Source organism: Bos indicus x Bos taurus, chromosome 7 (assembly GCF_003369695.1).
Source record: "Bos indicus x Bos taurus breed Angus x Brahman F1 hybrid chromosome 7, Bos_hybrid_MaternalHap_v2.0, whole genome shotgun sequence".
NCBI lineage: Eukaryota > Metazoa > Chordata > Mammalia > Artiodactyla > Bovidae > Bos > Bos indicus x Bos taurus.
The window spans coordinates 101,890,701-101,906,784 of record NC_040082.1 but is presented as its reverse complement, the minus strand read 5'-3'; the positions used below and the strand labels follow the sequence as shown (position 1 = coordinate 101,906,784).

At 40.1% G+C, this 16,084-nt stretch overlaps 2 protein-coding genes across 2 annotated transcripts; both read right to left on the bottom strand.

Annotated features, from left to right (window-relative positions):
* Positions 1-5,924: 5,924 nt before the first annotated feature.
* LOC113896467 (olfactory receptor 7A17-like) lies at positions 5,925-6,857 on the bottom strand. The gene is given in 1 exon segment (XM_027548639.1): positions 5,925-6,857. A coding segment is annotated over 1 exon segment (933 nt).
* A 5,904-nt stretch (positions 6,858-12,761) lies between these two features.
* Positions 12,762-13,685, bottom strand: LOC113896659 (olfactory receptor 7A17-like). The gene has a single exon (XM_027548873.1). It carries the CDS (start codon positions 13,683-13,685, stop codon positions 12,762-12,764), a length of 924 nt encoding a protein of 307 aa, XP_027404674.1.
* Positions 13,686-16,084: the final 2,399 nt, after the last annotated feature.

Below are 16,084 nucleotides of genomic sequence, written 5' to 3'. Positions count from 1 at the left end.
ATGGACTGCAGCCTTCCAGGCTATTCCATCCATGGGACTTTCCAGGCAAGAGTACTGGAGTGGAGTGCCATTGCCTTCTCCGCTAAGGGGTCACAAAGAGTTGGGCATGACTGCGTGACTAAATATTTGTAACTACATAGAAAAGTTGTAGGGGGTGGAGATAATAGGGAGAGTGTAGTAAAATCTTTCAGTTAAAGGATGAATAAGCTCTCAGGCTCTCATCTTTCTTATAATAGCCATTCTAAAGAATGTGACATGATTTCTTTCTGTTTTGATTTGCATTTTCCTGGTAATTGATGCTGTTGAAACATCTGTTTATGTGTCTGTTTGCCACTTGTATGCCTTTTTGGAAAAATATCTAGGTCATTTTAAGAATATTAATGATTTCAATCCATGAACTTAAGGTATGTTTCCATTTATTTGTGACTTCTTCAATTTCTTTCCTCCATGTTTTCTAGATTTTAGTGTATAAGTCTTTTCCCTCTTTCATAAATTGTGCCAAGTTATTTTATTTTTTATGCAGTTTTAAATGGGATTGTTTTCTACATTTCTTTTTCTGATAATTCATTATTAGAGTCTAGAAACTTGAGAGGTATCTGTATGTTGATTTTGTATCTCATAGTTTCATGAAATTTATATATTAGTTCAAAAAGTTCTTTGTTAGAATTTTTAAATATATAAATATATATATAGTATCATTTTATCTGTAAATGCTGCTGCTGCTGCTGCTGCTAAGTCGCTTCAGTTGTGTCCAACTCTGTGTGACCCCATAGATGGCAGCCCACCAGGCTCCCCTGTCCCTGGGATTTTCCAGGCAAGAACACTGGAATGGGTTGCCATTTCATTCTCCAATGCATGAATGTGAAAAGTGAAATAGTGACAGTTTTACTTCTTCCTTTCTAATTTGGATTCTTTTATTGCATTTTATTGTCTAATTACGGTGGCTAGGATTTCCAATACTATGTTGAATGAAAGTGGCCTGAGTGAGCATTCTTTTCTTTTTTTGATCTTAGGGGAAAGGTTTTCATCTTCTCACCACTGGGTATAATGTTATCTGTGGACTTGTATTTATAGCCTATATTATGTGGTGGTATGCTTCCTCTGTACCCACTCTGTTGAGGGCTTTTATCATAAACAGACATTCAGTTCAGTTCAGTCGCTCAGTCGTGTCTGACTCTTTGCAACCCCATGAATCACAGCATGCCAGGCCTCCCAGTCCATCACCAACTCCCGGAGTTCACTCAGACTCATGTCCATCGAGTCAGTGATGCCATCTAGCCACCACATCCTCTGTCATCCCCTTAAACATTAAATTTTGTCAAATGATTATTCTGCATCTGTTGAAATGATTGGGCTTTCCAGGTGGCGCTAGTAGTAAAGAACCCACCTGCCAATCCAGGAGACACAAAGTTTCAGTCCCTGGATTGGGAAGATCCTCTGGAAGAGGAAATGATAACCCACTCCAGTGTGCTTGCCTGGAAAGTCCCATGGACAAGGGAATCTGGCAGGCTACAGTCCATGGGGTCACAAAGAGATGGACATGACTGAAGCGACTTAGCACAGCACACTGAAATTATCATATGATATTTATCCTTCCTTTAGTTAATTTGGTGTATCATTTGACTGATTTGAGGATGTTTAACCATTCTTGCATCCTTGAAGTGAGTCCCACTTGATCTTGATGTATGATCCATTAGATATATTTTTGAATTATTTGCTAATATTTTTCGAAGATTTTTGCATGTGTGTTCATCAAGGATATCGGTCTACAATTCTTTTTTCTTTTACTGCCCTTGTCTGGTTTTGAATCAAGGTAATGCTGGCCTTGGAGAAGGCAATGGCACCCCATTCCAGTACGCTTGCCTGGAAAATCCCATGGGCAGAGGAGCCTGGTAGGCTACAGTCCATGGGGTCGCTAAGAGTCGGACATGACTGAGCGACCTCAGTTTCCCTTTTCACTTTCATACATTGGAGAAGGAAATGGCAACCCACTCCAGTGTTCTTGCCTGGAGAACCGCAGGGATGGGGAAGCCTGGTGGGCTACCGTCTATGGGGTCGCACAGAGTCAGACACGACTGAAGCAACTTAGCAGCAGCAATGCTGGCCTTGTAAAGTGAGTTTGGAAGCATTTTTCCTCTTTGATTTTTTTTGAAAGTTTTTGGAAGATAGATACTAAATCTTTAATGTTAGAATTTATCATTGAAGCTTCTGGTCCTGGACTTTTGTTTGTTGTGAGATTTTTGATTACTGATTCAATATCCTTACTAGTAACTAGTGTATTCATATTTTCTGTTTCTTCATAATTCTCTCTTGGGAAAATGTTTGTTTTGTAGGAATGTTTCTGTTTCTTCTAGGTTGTCCAATTTGTTAGTATAAATATTCATAGTAGTCTCTTGTGGTCCTTTGCATTTCTGTGATATTAATTGTAATTTTTCCTCTTTCATTTCTGATTTATTTGAGCCCTTTCTGTTTTTTTTTATGCTGCCATCTTGAACTGTCACCCAAATATTTTATATTAGCCCAACAAGACTCATTTTAGGCTTCTGACATCCAAGAGAATAAATGTGTTTATTTAAGCAACTAGCGTGGAAGTATTTTGCAATTGGACTAGAAGTCAAATGTAGACACTTATTTAATAAAATTTGTTTGCAAGAATAAAATTTAATCTTCTCCATTCATTATCTTAGCTTGAGTAAGGGCATGTTATGTCAAAAACCCATATTAAGTAAATAAAAGCCCATATTAAGTAAAAAACATACTAAATCAATTTGAAGATATTCTGCCTCATTAACTGATACAATGGATTTTTTATTTTATATATGTAAATGTCAACTGTCTTCCTAAGTAATTCACATCAAATTGAGGTTACTCATTTCACTTTAAATTTTTGTGTCCATATTTCTATATTTTTACTTTATATTAATTCAAATGTTCATTATTTTCATTTCCATTCTTTCCCAATTTCTCTCATTTCCTTTCCACAGAGAAGATGTCTGTGTGCATGCACACATGTGTACTCCAGTGTTTATTTGAAAGAAAAAAATGTGTACACACAGAAATGAACTTTAGTCCTTAGCTGTTTTCTTTGGATTAAGAAAGAAATGTCCACACATTTCATTTGTTTCTCATAGCATCCATATGAAGTTTTGTTTAGTATTTCACAACACCTTCATAAACAAGGAAACAGGCTCAGGAGCTTAAATTTTTTCACGATTACATAATAAAGCATGTAAAGCTATGTGCACTGTCAAATTAAACACAAAGAGAAATAGGCATTATGTTCTCGGTTTTGGATAGCTTTTTATTTCATTAAATCATACACTTTTTGTTTATTTACTTATTTAGACTCCACAGGTTCTTCACTATGGTGTGCAGGCTTTTCTCTAGCTGTGGCATGTGAGCCTTCTAGTTGAGGTGCAGGGGCTTAGTTGCCCTGTGGCATGTGGGATCTTAGTACCCAGACCAAGGATTGAACCTGTGTCCCTTGCATTGGAAGGCAGATTTTTTAATCACTGGACCATCAGGGAAGCCCCTCAAACTGTACCCTTTAAATATGCAGTTTATTTGAGTAATTATATTCCAATAACTTAATTAAAGGGAAAAGAATTCGATGGTGAATGGCTAAGGGTTGAATCTAGGGCCTAGGCAGTTGATTCTCACTTAACATTGGTGAGAGTTGTCTTCTAACTGAGAAGGAAGTCAAATGTCATTTATGGATATAGAAATGCTGAAATTAAATATAAGTAATTCGCATGAAAAACTCATTTTTTTTTCTGTAAATACATCAGCATAGATACAGAAATAACCATAAACCGATTCAAGACAAAAGAGCATGGCATCCTTACTCAACATCACTTCAGTTCAGTTCAGTTCAGTTGCTCAGTCATGTCCGACTCTTTGCGACCCCATGAATCGCAGCACGCCAGGCCTCCCTGTCCATCACCAACTCCCGGAGTTCACTCAGACTCACGTCCATCGAGCCAGTGATGCCATCCAGCCATCTCATCCTCTGTCATCCTCTTCTCTTCCTGTCCCCAATCCCCCCCAGCATCAGAGTCTTTTCCAATAAGTCAACACTTCGCATGAGGTGGCCAAAATACTTGAGTTTCAGCCTTAGTATTATTCCTTCCAAAGAAATCCCAGGGCTGATCTCCTTCAGAATGGACTGGTTGGATCTCCTTGCAGTCCAAGGGACCCTCAAGAGTCTTCTCCAACACCACAGTTCAAAAGCATCAATTCTTTGGCGCTCAGCCTTCTTCACAGTTCAACTCTCACATCCATACATGACCACAGGAAAAACCATAGCCTTGACTAGACGGACCTTTGTTGGCAAAGTAATGTCTCTGCTTTTGAATATGCTATCTAGATTGGTCATAACTTTCCTTCCAAAGAGTAAGCGTCTTTTAATTTCATGGCTGCAGTCACCATCTGCAGTGATTTAGGAGCCCAGAAAAATAAAGTCTGACACGGTTTCCACTGTTTCCCCATCTATTTCCCATGAAGTGATGGGACCGGATGCCATGATTTTCGTTTTCTGAATGTTGAGCTTTAAACCAACTTTTTCACTCTCCACTTTCACTTTCATCAAGAGGCTTTTGAGTTCCTCTTCACTTTCTGCCATAAGGGTGGTGTCAGCTCCATATCTGAGGTTATTGATATTTCTCCCGGTAATCTTGATTACAGCTTGTCCTTCTTTCACCCCAGCGTTTCTCATGATGTACTCTGCACATAAGCTAAATAAGCAAGGTGACAATATACAGCCTTGATGTACTCCTTTTCCTATTTGGAACCAGTCTGTTGTTCCATGTTCAGTTCCAACTGTTGCTTCCTGACCTGCATACAGATTTCTCAAGAGGCAGGTCAGGTGGTCTAGTATTCCCATCTCTTTCAGAATTTTCCACAGTTTATTATGATCCACACAGTCAAAAGCTTTGGCATAATCAATAAAGCAGAAATAGATGTTTTTCTGGAACTCTCTTGCTTTTTCGGTGATCCAGCGGATGTTGGCAATTTGACCTCTGGTTCCTCTGCCTTTTCTAAAATCAGCTTGAACATCTGGAAGTTCACGGTTCACATATTGCTGAAGCCTGGCTTGGAGAGTTTTGAGCATTACTTTACTAGCATGTGATATGAGTGCAATTGTGCAGTAGTTTGAGCATTCTTTGGCACTACCTTTCTTTGGGATTGGAATGAAAACTGACCTTTTCCAGTCCTGTGGCCACTGCTGAGTTTTCCAAATTTGCTGGCATATTGAGTGCAGCACTTTCACAGCATCATCTTTCAGGATTTGAAATAGCTCAACTGGAATCCATCACCTCCACTAGCTTTGTTTGTAGCGATGCTTTCTAAGGCCCACTTGACTTCACATTCCAGGATGTCTGGCTCTAGGTCAGTGATCACACCATCGTGATTATCTTGGTCGTGAAGATCTTTTTTGTACAGTTCTTTTGTGTATTCTTGCCACCTCTTCTTAGTATCTTCTGCTTCTGTTAGGTCCATACAATATCTGTCCTTTATCGAGTCCATCTTTGCATGAAATATTCCCTTGGTATCTCTAATTTTCTTGAAGAGATGTCTAGTCTTTCCCATTCTGTTGTTTTCCTCTATTTCTCTGCATTGATTCCTGAGGAAGGCTTTCTTACCTCTTGTTTCTATTCTTTGGAACTCTGCATTCAGATGCTTATGTAGAGAGATTTACAGCTGACTACACACTCATGGGGAGCACAATAGAAGTTGGTACAATTCCCCAGTATATAATTTCATTTGGTAATATAATGTAGAGGCCTTGAATTCAATGAAATGGAAATTTGGGGAAATAAATAGAAAGATCAAGTTCTACTTCAGCAACCTGATCAAAGAATTGGGCTCTGAGGTTTTGAGCCCTAAAATCACAGGCATTTCTCCAGCCCCGATAAAACTGGTCCTTATATAGCTGCCATCCCAATGATCCTTTTCAGAGCCCTCTTTATGTCTTTATTCCTCAGACTGTAGATGAAGGGGTTCAGCACGGGTGTGACCACAGTGTACATCACCGAGGAAACAGCACTTGATTGTGAGCTGCGAGTAGCAGCAGAGCTAAGATATACTCCCAGGACTGTACAAAAGAATAAAGAGACAACTGAGAGGTCAGAGGCACAGGTGGAAAATGCTTTATACTTCCCCCGAGCAGATGAAATTCCTAGTATAGAGGAAACTATCTTAGAATATGAGTAAAGAATTCCAGTGAGGGAAATGCCACCATACACCCCAGTTGCAAAATACATCAACAGGTCATTAAGAAAAGTGTCAGAACAAGCAAGTTGAACCACTTGATTAACTTCACAGAAAAAGTGGGGGATTTCCAAGTCTGTACAGAAGGCCAGCCACAACACCATTACGCTTTGTATCAAGGAATTCAGAGCACTCATGATCCAGGAGAGGAGAACCAGCAGTCCACAGACTCAGGGGTTCATGATGACTGTGTAGTGGAGGGCGTGGCAGATGGCCACAAAGCGGTCATAAGCCATCACAGTCAAGAGAAACGCATCCAATGTCACAAAAAGTATGAAAAAATGCATCTGGATGATGCAGCCTTCATAGGTTATTACTTTGTTCTGTGTCCTTATGTTCTTCAACATCTTTGGGATGGTGGTGGAGATGAAGCAGATGTCTACAAAGGACAGATTGGAGAGGAAGAAGTACATGGGGGTGTGGAGGTGGGAGTCTGAGCTGACAGCCAGGATGATGAGCAGGTTTCCAATCACAGTGATCAGGTACATGGAAAGGAAAAGTCCAAATATGAGGGGCTGCAGTTCTGGTTCATTTGATAATCCCAGGAGAATAAATTCTGAAATTGGTGTCTCATTTCTGGGTTCCATGTTATGCAAATGACTTCCTAGAAACAAAAAATAGCATGACTAGTTTTTCAAAAATTGGCATTGCAAACATAGGTGAACTCTAACATTTATATTTTGCATTCAAAAAATATTCATGACTTTGTATAGAAATTTCCCCTTCAAGCCAATTTCCTGTGCCATCTCCAAATAGGAAAGCCTATCTTACAGTCAGCTTTTCCCCCCAGTAGTCAAGTATTCTACATTCGTAATGAGGGATTTTGTTATGCATTTGAGGGAATACAAATTTAAGACCTACCGAATTCTGGAGAAAGAGGAGAGGGTGCTGAGAGACAACAGATCATGTAGTTCAATGGTGGAGAAAACATATAAGGAAAAAACTTAAAAACTCATACAAATGATCATATGTTGACAAGTGCTGTAAAGGAAAATAGATCAAATATAAAGAAGAGAATTGATGAGGGTATTATTTTTTACTGCGTGTTCAGGTAGCCTGGAAAACATTTGATCAGAAACTTCAAGAAAGAGGAAAAAGGAGACATGGGTCTCTCTGGGTAGAAGTGTGTGCTAGTCAGAGGGAACAGCTGTGCTTCAAAACAACCAACTCCCTGACTTCCTTCTCTCCCTGTGACTCCCCACTGTGAAACAAGCCCCAAATTCCACAGCTTCAAATCCTAGCCTTGACTCTCTGTGACTGAACCACCACTTCAGCCTTGTGCTGCCTTCACTCACATCAATCTCATGAATATTCAACTTGAGTCACAGCTTCACTTGATGCCACAGGCTCAAGACTCAGAACTTATATGCACCTCCTTAGAGAATCAACCACACTATTTGGAATTTTCACCCCTCCCTATCTCCAAAACACCATCTTCTTTTTTCAGACTTCTTTTTCAGATCGTTTCTTTCATGAATTCTCCTCTTTTTAAAAAAAATTTGTACAGAAAACAGGGGATTTCATTTATAGTCATTTAGATACAGGATTATCATTATGAGGTTTTAATTAATTCTGCATCTGTTATTCTCTGCTAGACTATAAATGCCATACTCTTCAACTCCTTAGATTTTGTTTAGTTGTGAGCAGTACCTGAATAAATACATACTGCATGAAGGAATGAAAAAGACATGTTCTCATAGAAATCTCCAAAAAGGTCCAGGGAAACATTAACAGAGTTTTCAAAGACATGCTGGAGAAACGTTTCCCATATTCTGAGATTCACACCTATTAGAGTTTCAGACTATGTAGTTTGTAAAAATAAAATAGCATAGAAAAAATAAAATGCAAAATTAAACTGTCAGACTGCATCACATACAGTAGGATTTTTCTGATTCTCTTTGTTCAGAAGCCTGTGTTTGTGTATGTTCATGCCCATGCATGCAGGTATGGTTAGATCACATATGAAAGGCATGTCTTAGCTGGGACAGAGTCAAAAAAGTTTCTTATACACTGCGATAAATGCAAGAAGACATTTATAAGAGACCAGTCCCTGCCAAGGGAGAAACAGTATAAATAGAGTACAAGGCAAGAGCAGATTGCAGAAGGAGCAGATGGCAGTGTGGGGCTGAAGTGACCTCAGGCTCAAGGGCCCACACACTGACTGCACTTCTATTCCTCCAGTGCCTCACTACCGTGTCCACATCAGGCCCTCGATCAATTCTTTATTCCATATTTATTTCTGTGTATTTGTCCACACTTATTTTCATATGGTCCAGTAGTGAATGAGACTTTCCCTTCTATTGCTTTTCTTTCTTTTTAAAAAAGATTTTATTTATTTAATTTTGGTTGTGTAGGGTCTACATTGCTGTGCGGACTTTTCTCTAAATGCAACAAGCGGGGGCTGCTCTCTAGTTGTGGTGCGGCTTTCTCATTGCTGTGACTTCCCATTGCAGAGTCCAGGCTCTAGGGTGTGTGGGCTTGAGAAGTTGCACCTCCTGGGCTCTAGATCACGGGCTCAATAGTTGTGGTGCACAGGCTCAGTTGCTCCACAACATGTGGGATCTTCCTGGATCAGGGATTGGGCCATGTCTCCTACACTGGCAGGTGGATTCTTCACTACTTAGCCAGTACATAGGTCCCCTATCACTTTTCTTAAGTGGCATTTTTGTTATTCCCGTGCTTTGATTTTCTTTCTTTCTTTCTTTTTTTTTTTTTGATGGCAACCCCCTTGGTCACACTCTACTTCTGTTTCTGAGACTTGTCCCACCTGTGATAAACTCCTCATAATATACCCTACAAAATCCTATAAACACCACAGAACCTATCCCTTCCTTCATGTGATTTGTATCAGATGACACTTTGCAATATATGCGTTTATTTTATTCTGAAATATTTCTCCATTAAAATGTTAGATCCAAATAATCAGAGACCTCACCTGTTTTATACATTCTGTTGCCTTCATAGAGGTATGCATAAAATTACAGAGGAAATGATAGAGCAAAAAAGAAAGAAACAATAACACTCAAATGCCAGTATATGAAACAATGTGCATAGATAATACATAATAGAAAAGCAAATGATTAATCACCCCCCCAAATATATTCAGCCTCCCAGGTAACAAACCTAATGCAAAATTAAGCCTTTTAGCATAATGTGACTCTGTATACTAAATTCAATTTTTTTCAAGTGAATACTCAATGTGAGAAAAGATTCTATGAAATGTGTCTTAAGAACTGTAAGCTTCAGGGTAGTAGCTATTCCATTGACCTGGATCTTCTTTATGAATATAGAACATGCTCAAATATACCCCATCTCAAAAATCAAAAATAAATACATAAAATGTCATCACTTCACTGCAAGTAATTCTTGACCAAATAGTATGTTTCCCTACTCTCTTAAACTGCAAATATCCTTGGAAATATTCAAAGTTTACTGACACCACTGTGCCTGCCATTTCTTATTGAGTCTCCCCTAACTAGGTTTTCATCCCCATCGCATAATTATCAACAATTCTTGAACTGCTGAATGCAATAGGCACTTGTCTTTTTTACATATGAAACAAATTGATTATAAGTTATTAAGACACCCTTGGCTCTGGACCAGCAGTTTGGGCTTTCAGGTGACCTCAGGTAAATGTTTTTGGGTTTCATCCTCTCTGACTTTCTCCTGCTAGGCTTTCAGACTCACCCAGATAGGAAGTCTGAGAGGAAGGTCTCTGTGTGGAAATCCAAATTCCTCCTGAAGGGTTGATGGTGGAGACTGAAGCTCTGAATCCAGACAAGAAAGAAGGAAAGAGTGAAGCGTGGGTCTCTGAACCATACTTAAGAATCCAAATGCAAAACCATGCCCCATTCAGCTCAAGGTGGAGCTGCTCAGACACTGCAGCAGTGGAGATATTTATAGCTCTGTGTATTTGCCTTATCTGCTCATTATACATGTTCAGCACATTTTCCACTATTACCTCAATCTTCAAACACATCATTTCCTCAGGGGAACTTGTCTGGACAGAATTGAATTTTTTCAGCTGATTGGTCATTCCCAGGAGACCAGGTTAGAAGTCGTGTATCCAATTCTTATTACTACTCCATGAACACGCCTGTATTCCAGAGTTCTAACACTGACACTTTCTGCAACCCTGAGTCAAAGTGTCCTCCAAATCTAAGTCTGAGGAACCTGTCTGGACTAGGTCCCTTGGTTCCAAAAGCACTATCTTGTGATGGGGAATGCAGCTCTTGAGATATCCGGAAAATTATTATTTCCTCCTCCATAATGGATAGAGCTGTGTTCCTTTGCTATGAAAACATAGGTAAAATAATCCCTGACTTCAAAACGCTTTTGACACATCAATTAGGTGTTTTCTGTTTTAACACAAGTAAAAAGCTAGGGTTTAATCCTTTAATCATAAAAAACTTGGTAATGATAAGAGATCCACATGGATCTTTTAATGCACCATGGACTGAGCTTAGCATCTTATATCTGTTGTCTCATTTGTTACTTTGCAACAGAACATCTTATGAGGATGTACAATTATAAGCTTCATTCTAAATTTGCAAAACTGTGGTTCAGAAGGGTGAGGTGATTAAACTGATTATTAGGGAAATGCAAATCAAAACCACAATGAGGTATCATCTCACTCCAGTCAGAATGGCTGCTATCCAAAAATCTACAAACAATATATGCTGGAGAAGGTGTGGAAAAAAGAGAACTCTCTTACACTGTTGGTGGGAATGCAAACTAGTACAGCCACTATGGAGAACAGTGCGGAGGTTCCTTAAAAAACTGCAAATATAACTGCCTTATGACCCAGCAATCCCAGTGCTCGTCATACACACTGAGGAAGCCAGAATTGAAAGAGGCACGTGTACCCCAATGTTCATTGCAGCACTGTTTATAATAGCCAGCACATGGAAGCAACCTAGATGTCCAGCAGCAGACGAATGAATAAGAAAGCTATGGTACATATACACAATGGAATATTGCTCAGCCATTAAAAAGAATACATTTGAATCAGTTCTAATGAGGTGGATGAAACCTATTATACAGAGTGAAGTAAGCCAGAAAGAAAAACACCAATACAGTATAGTCAACCTAGATAACATATTCAAAAGTAGAGACATTACTTTGCCAACAAAGGTCCATCTAGTCAAGGCTATGGTTTTTCCTGTGGTCATGTATGGATTTGAGAGTTGCACTGAGAAGAAGGCTGAGTGCCGAAGAATTGATGCTTTTGAACTGTGGCGTTGGATAAGACTCTTGAGAGTCCCTTGGACTGCAAAGAGATGCAACCAGTCCATTCTGAAGGAGATCAGCCCTGGGATTTCTTTGGAGGGAATGATGCTGAAGCTGAAACTCCAGTACTTTGGCCACCTCATGCGAAGAGTTGCCTCACTAGAAAAGACTCTAATGCTGGGAGGGATTGGGGGCAGGAGGAGAAGGGGACGACAGAGGATGAGATGGCTGGATGGCATCACTGACTCGATGGACGTGAGTCTGAGTGAACTCCAGGAGTTGGTGATGGACAGGGAGTCCTGGAGTGCTGCGAATCATGAGGTCGCAAAGAGCTGGACACGATTGAGCGACTGAACTGAACTGAATGCATGTATATGGAATTTAGAAAAATGGTAACGATAACCCTGTATGTGAGACAGGAAAAGAGACACAGATGTGAAGAACAGACTTTTGGACTCTGTGGGAGAAGGCGGGGGTGGGATGATTTGAGAGAATAGCAGTGAAACATGTATATTATCATATGTGAAATAGGTCACCAGTCCAGATTCAATGCATGAGACAGGGTGCTCAGGGTTGGTGCACTGGGATGACCCAGAGGGATGGGATGGGAGGGAGGTGGAGGGGGGTGCAGGATGGGGAACACAGGTACACCCATGGGCTGATACATGTGAATGTATGGCAAAAACCACTACAATATTGTAAAGTAATTAGCCTCCAATTAAATTTTTAAAATAAAGAAAACCCAAAGCTATGAAGTGAGTAAGGTGTGTGTGGTGATTAGAACATGAGAATTTTCTAGTTCTCTTGCTCTAGGTCAGTGGTTCTCAGTCATTATTCTGTATGAGATAGAAGAAAAGGCCTGATAAAGTGAGTTACTTAAATTACATAGTGAAGGTGCCAAGTAGAGCTTATTCAATATGAGTAATACAACTTCTAACTATTCTTTTAGAAAAATAAAAGAAAAAAACTTGAAATGATATATGTCACTTGAAAAGATACTATTCTTAAATTCACATAGACTCAAGAAATAAAAGGGAATTTGCACATATTTCTGATATAAGTTTGGAAGAAAATATGTGAAAGCAGGAAAATGAAATAAATGGGAAAGCTTAATAAACTGAATTATTTACATATAAACAGAAGTTGAAGTCAAAAAATGTAAAATTAAGGAAGCAATAGAAAAGACAAATTATATATTCACAGTCTAATGGAAGAATGGCAATTTCTGGATCCACTTATTAGCTGCAGAAGAGTTTGTCCTTTTATTGCTCAATGAATCTTTTCAGAGCCTCTTTTATGTCTTTATTCCGAAGACTGTAGATGAAGGGGTTCAGCATTGGGGTGACCACAGTGTACATCACTGAGGCTATTGCACTTGAGTGTGAGTTGTGTGCATCAGCAGGGTTAAGGTACACTCCTAGGGTTGTACAATAAAATAAGGAGACAACTGAGAGGTGAGATGCACAGGTGGAAAATGCTCTGTACTTCCCCTGAGCTGATGAGATTCCTCGTATGGAGGAAACTATCTTAGAGTAAGAGTAAAGGATACCAATGAAAGGACCACCACTCAGCAGCCCAGCTGCAATATACACCATCACATCATTAAGAAAAGTGCCAGAACAGGCACTTTGGACTACCTGATTGAGTTCACAGAAAAAGTTGGGGATCTCCGGGACTCTACAGAAGGATAGCCGCAACATCATTAAGATTTGTATCAAGGAATTCAGGGCACTCATCATCCATGACACTAGAACCAGCAGTCCACAGAGCCGGGAGTTCATGATGACTGTGTAGTGCAGGGGGTGGCAGATGGCCACAAACCGGTCATAGGCCATCACAGTCAGGAGGAAGTCATCCAACCCTGCAAAGAGTAGTAAAAAGTATATCTGGTTGATGCAGCCTTCATAGGTGATAACTTTGCTCTGCATCTGGATATTCCACATCATCTTTGGGATGGTGGTAGAGATGAAGCAGATGTCTACAAAGGACAGGTTGGAGAGGAAGAAGTACATGGGGGTGTGGAGGTGGGAGTCTGAGCTGACGGCCAGGAAGATGAGCAGGTTTCCAAACACAGTGATCAGGTACATGGTGAGGAAAAGCCCAAATATGAGGGGCTGAAGTTCTGGTTCATTTGATAGTCCAAGAAGAAGAAATTCTGAAATATGTGTTTCATTCTCTGGCTCCATGTGGTGGAGGGAATGACCTGGAATTAAATCCCCCAAAATGATATGACCACTTTTCACAAAAATGAGCATTACTGGCATAGTCAAATGATACAATTTATATTTTGCAGTCATGAAATCAATGCCTATAATTTTGGTGTGAAATCTTTCCCCTTCAGGGCATTCCCTGTTCCATCTCTGATTACAAATTCCTGTTCTTTTGCAGCCATTTCCCCAAGAGTTCAGGTATTGCATACTTTTAATGAGATTTTTGTCAATCCTTTGGGACTCATAAATTGAGTACTTACCAGCTTCAAGGCAAGAGGTAGAGTGTGCTGAGAGACAAAAGTTCCTATAATTGGATGATGGAGAAATAATGTTAGCAAATACAAAATCATATAACATGTTAAATGGTGACAGGTAAAATGAAGGAAAAGGGGGCATAATGGAGAGAGGCTGGGGTATTATTCTTTACTGGGTGTTCAGGTAGGCTGGCAAAGTAGGTAACATTTGAACAGAGATCTCAAGAAAGAGAGGCCTGCCTGGTAGAAGGAATGGCCGGTGCAAAGGCCCTGAAGGAGACACCTGTTTCAGATATTCAGGCTCCAAAGAAGCCAGTTTCCCAAGGGGAAGATACAAGAGGGAGAGTGATGAGAGAGGGGGCCAGAGGATGCTAAGGAATGAAGTGACCTTCCTGCTGCTACTCAACCTTAAGGTACTGCTGCTGCTGCTGCTAAGTCACTTCAGTCATGTCCGACTCTGTGCGACCCCATAGACGGCAGCCCACCAGGCTTCCCCGTCCCTGGGATTCTCCAGGCAAGAGTACTGGAGTGGGTTGCCATTTCCTTCTCCAATGCATGAAAGTGAAAAGTGAAAGTGAAGTCTCTCAGTCGCGTCCAACTCGTAGTGACCCCATGGACTGCAGCCTACCAGGCTCCTCCATGCATGAGATTGTCCAGGCAAGAGTACTTGAGTGGGGTGCCATTGCCTTCTCCGACCCTAAGGTACAGGGAGTCCGTAATTCACAAGTTGTTCTTTGCACCTTATTAATTTTATCTCCAAGGAATCCTGAGCACAAAAATCAATCCACTTTTTGTTTTAATATTTGGTTGACATTCTGTCATCTGTATTTTCAGGAGAACATTTTGGTGTACACAAGTTCACACACACACACGCAGACACACACACACACACACACACAGCACTGTGGTGGGGCTATTCTTCTCTCTGTAACTTTTATTTAATCCCATGTCTTTTTCCCCTGCTAGACTGTGAGAACCTTGACACATGCAGCAATATTTTACACATTCACCACCTTTTCCCTACCCCATTCCGAGCAGATTTAGTGGGGAACTGTAACTAATTCAATATATATTGCATGGACTTGAAAGAATATGGCCTCACAAAAATTGCTGCTAATAAAAGACAATGAGAGACAGAAAAGGTGCAGGGGAATACTAGAATAGGCATGGAGAAGAAGCAAGAGGAATGTTTTCATGTTCTCAGATTAGGTCCCATTGGGGGTTTTAACTATGGTTTGCAAAAATTAAATAGAATGTAATACATGAAACACACAAAAAGTATCAGAGTGTATCATAACTAGTAAGGATACACACAAAATAATTTCTGACCATCTTTGCTCAGTCATATGCGTGGGTAGGTACCTGTCTGTGTGTGGATATGTGTGTTTGTCTATGTTTGTCTATACAGACATGCTAGTGTGCATGTGCAATTGTGGAGTCATGTCTGGTTCTTTGCAATCACCCCAGGATCATGATGTGAAAGGCATATCTTACTTTGGGACTTAGTCAAAAAGTCTGGAATCCACTGCAGTAAAGGCAAGAAAACTTTTAAAAGGGCAGTTCCTGCTACTGAGGGAAAATCAATATGAATAGAGAGCCCAACAGAGGAGCCAGGTTTCAGAGAGAAGAGGGAGCTGTTTGGGTGCTGAAGTACCTTGGATTCAAGGGAGCACAGACCACTGGACCTTTATTGCTCCACTTGCTTCATCATGTCATCAGTGTCAGGTCCCTGATCTAATTTTTAATCCTGTACCTATTCCTATTTGTTTACCACACTAGTTTTCATATGGTCCAATAGTGAATAAGGTTGGCCTTTCTCTTATTTTTCTCTGTGTAATTCTTCTTTGTTACTCTTGGGCTGTAAATTTTTTTTTTTCCTTTTGGACATATCCAGTAGGCTTCCTTTTTGACACTAGTCCAGGTTCTGCTCCTTATACATCGTGCGAAGTTCTCCCCAGCTCACACTCCATAATATACTGCATTTGCCGCAACTGTCTCCATTCTTCAGATGAATTATTCCCAAGGATGTTATGTTATTCATGCATTTATTTTACTGTGTTCTGTTTTCTCTATTATAATATCCACATGAGCAAGAATCTCCTCTGCTTGGTTCACATTTTT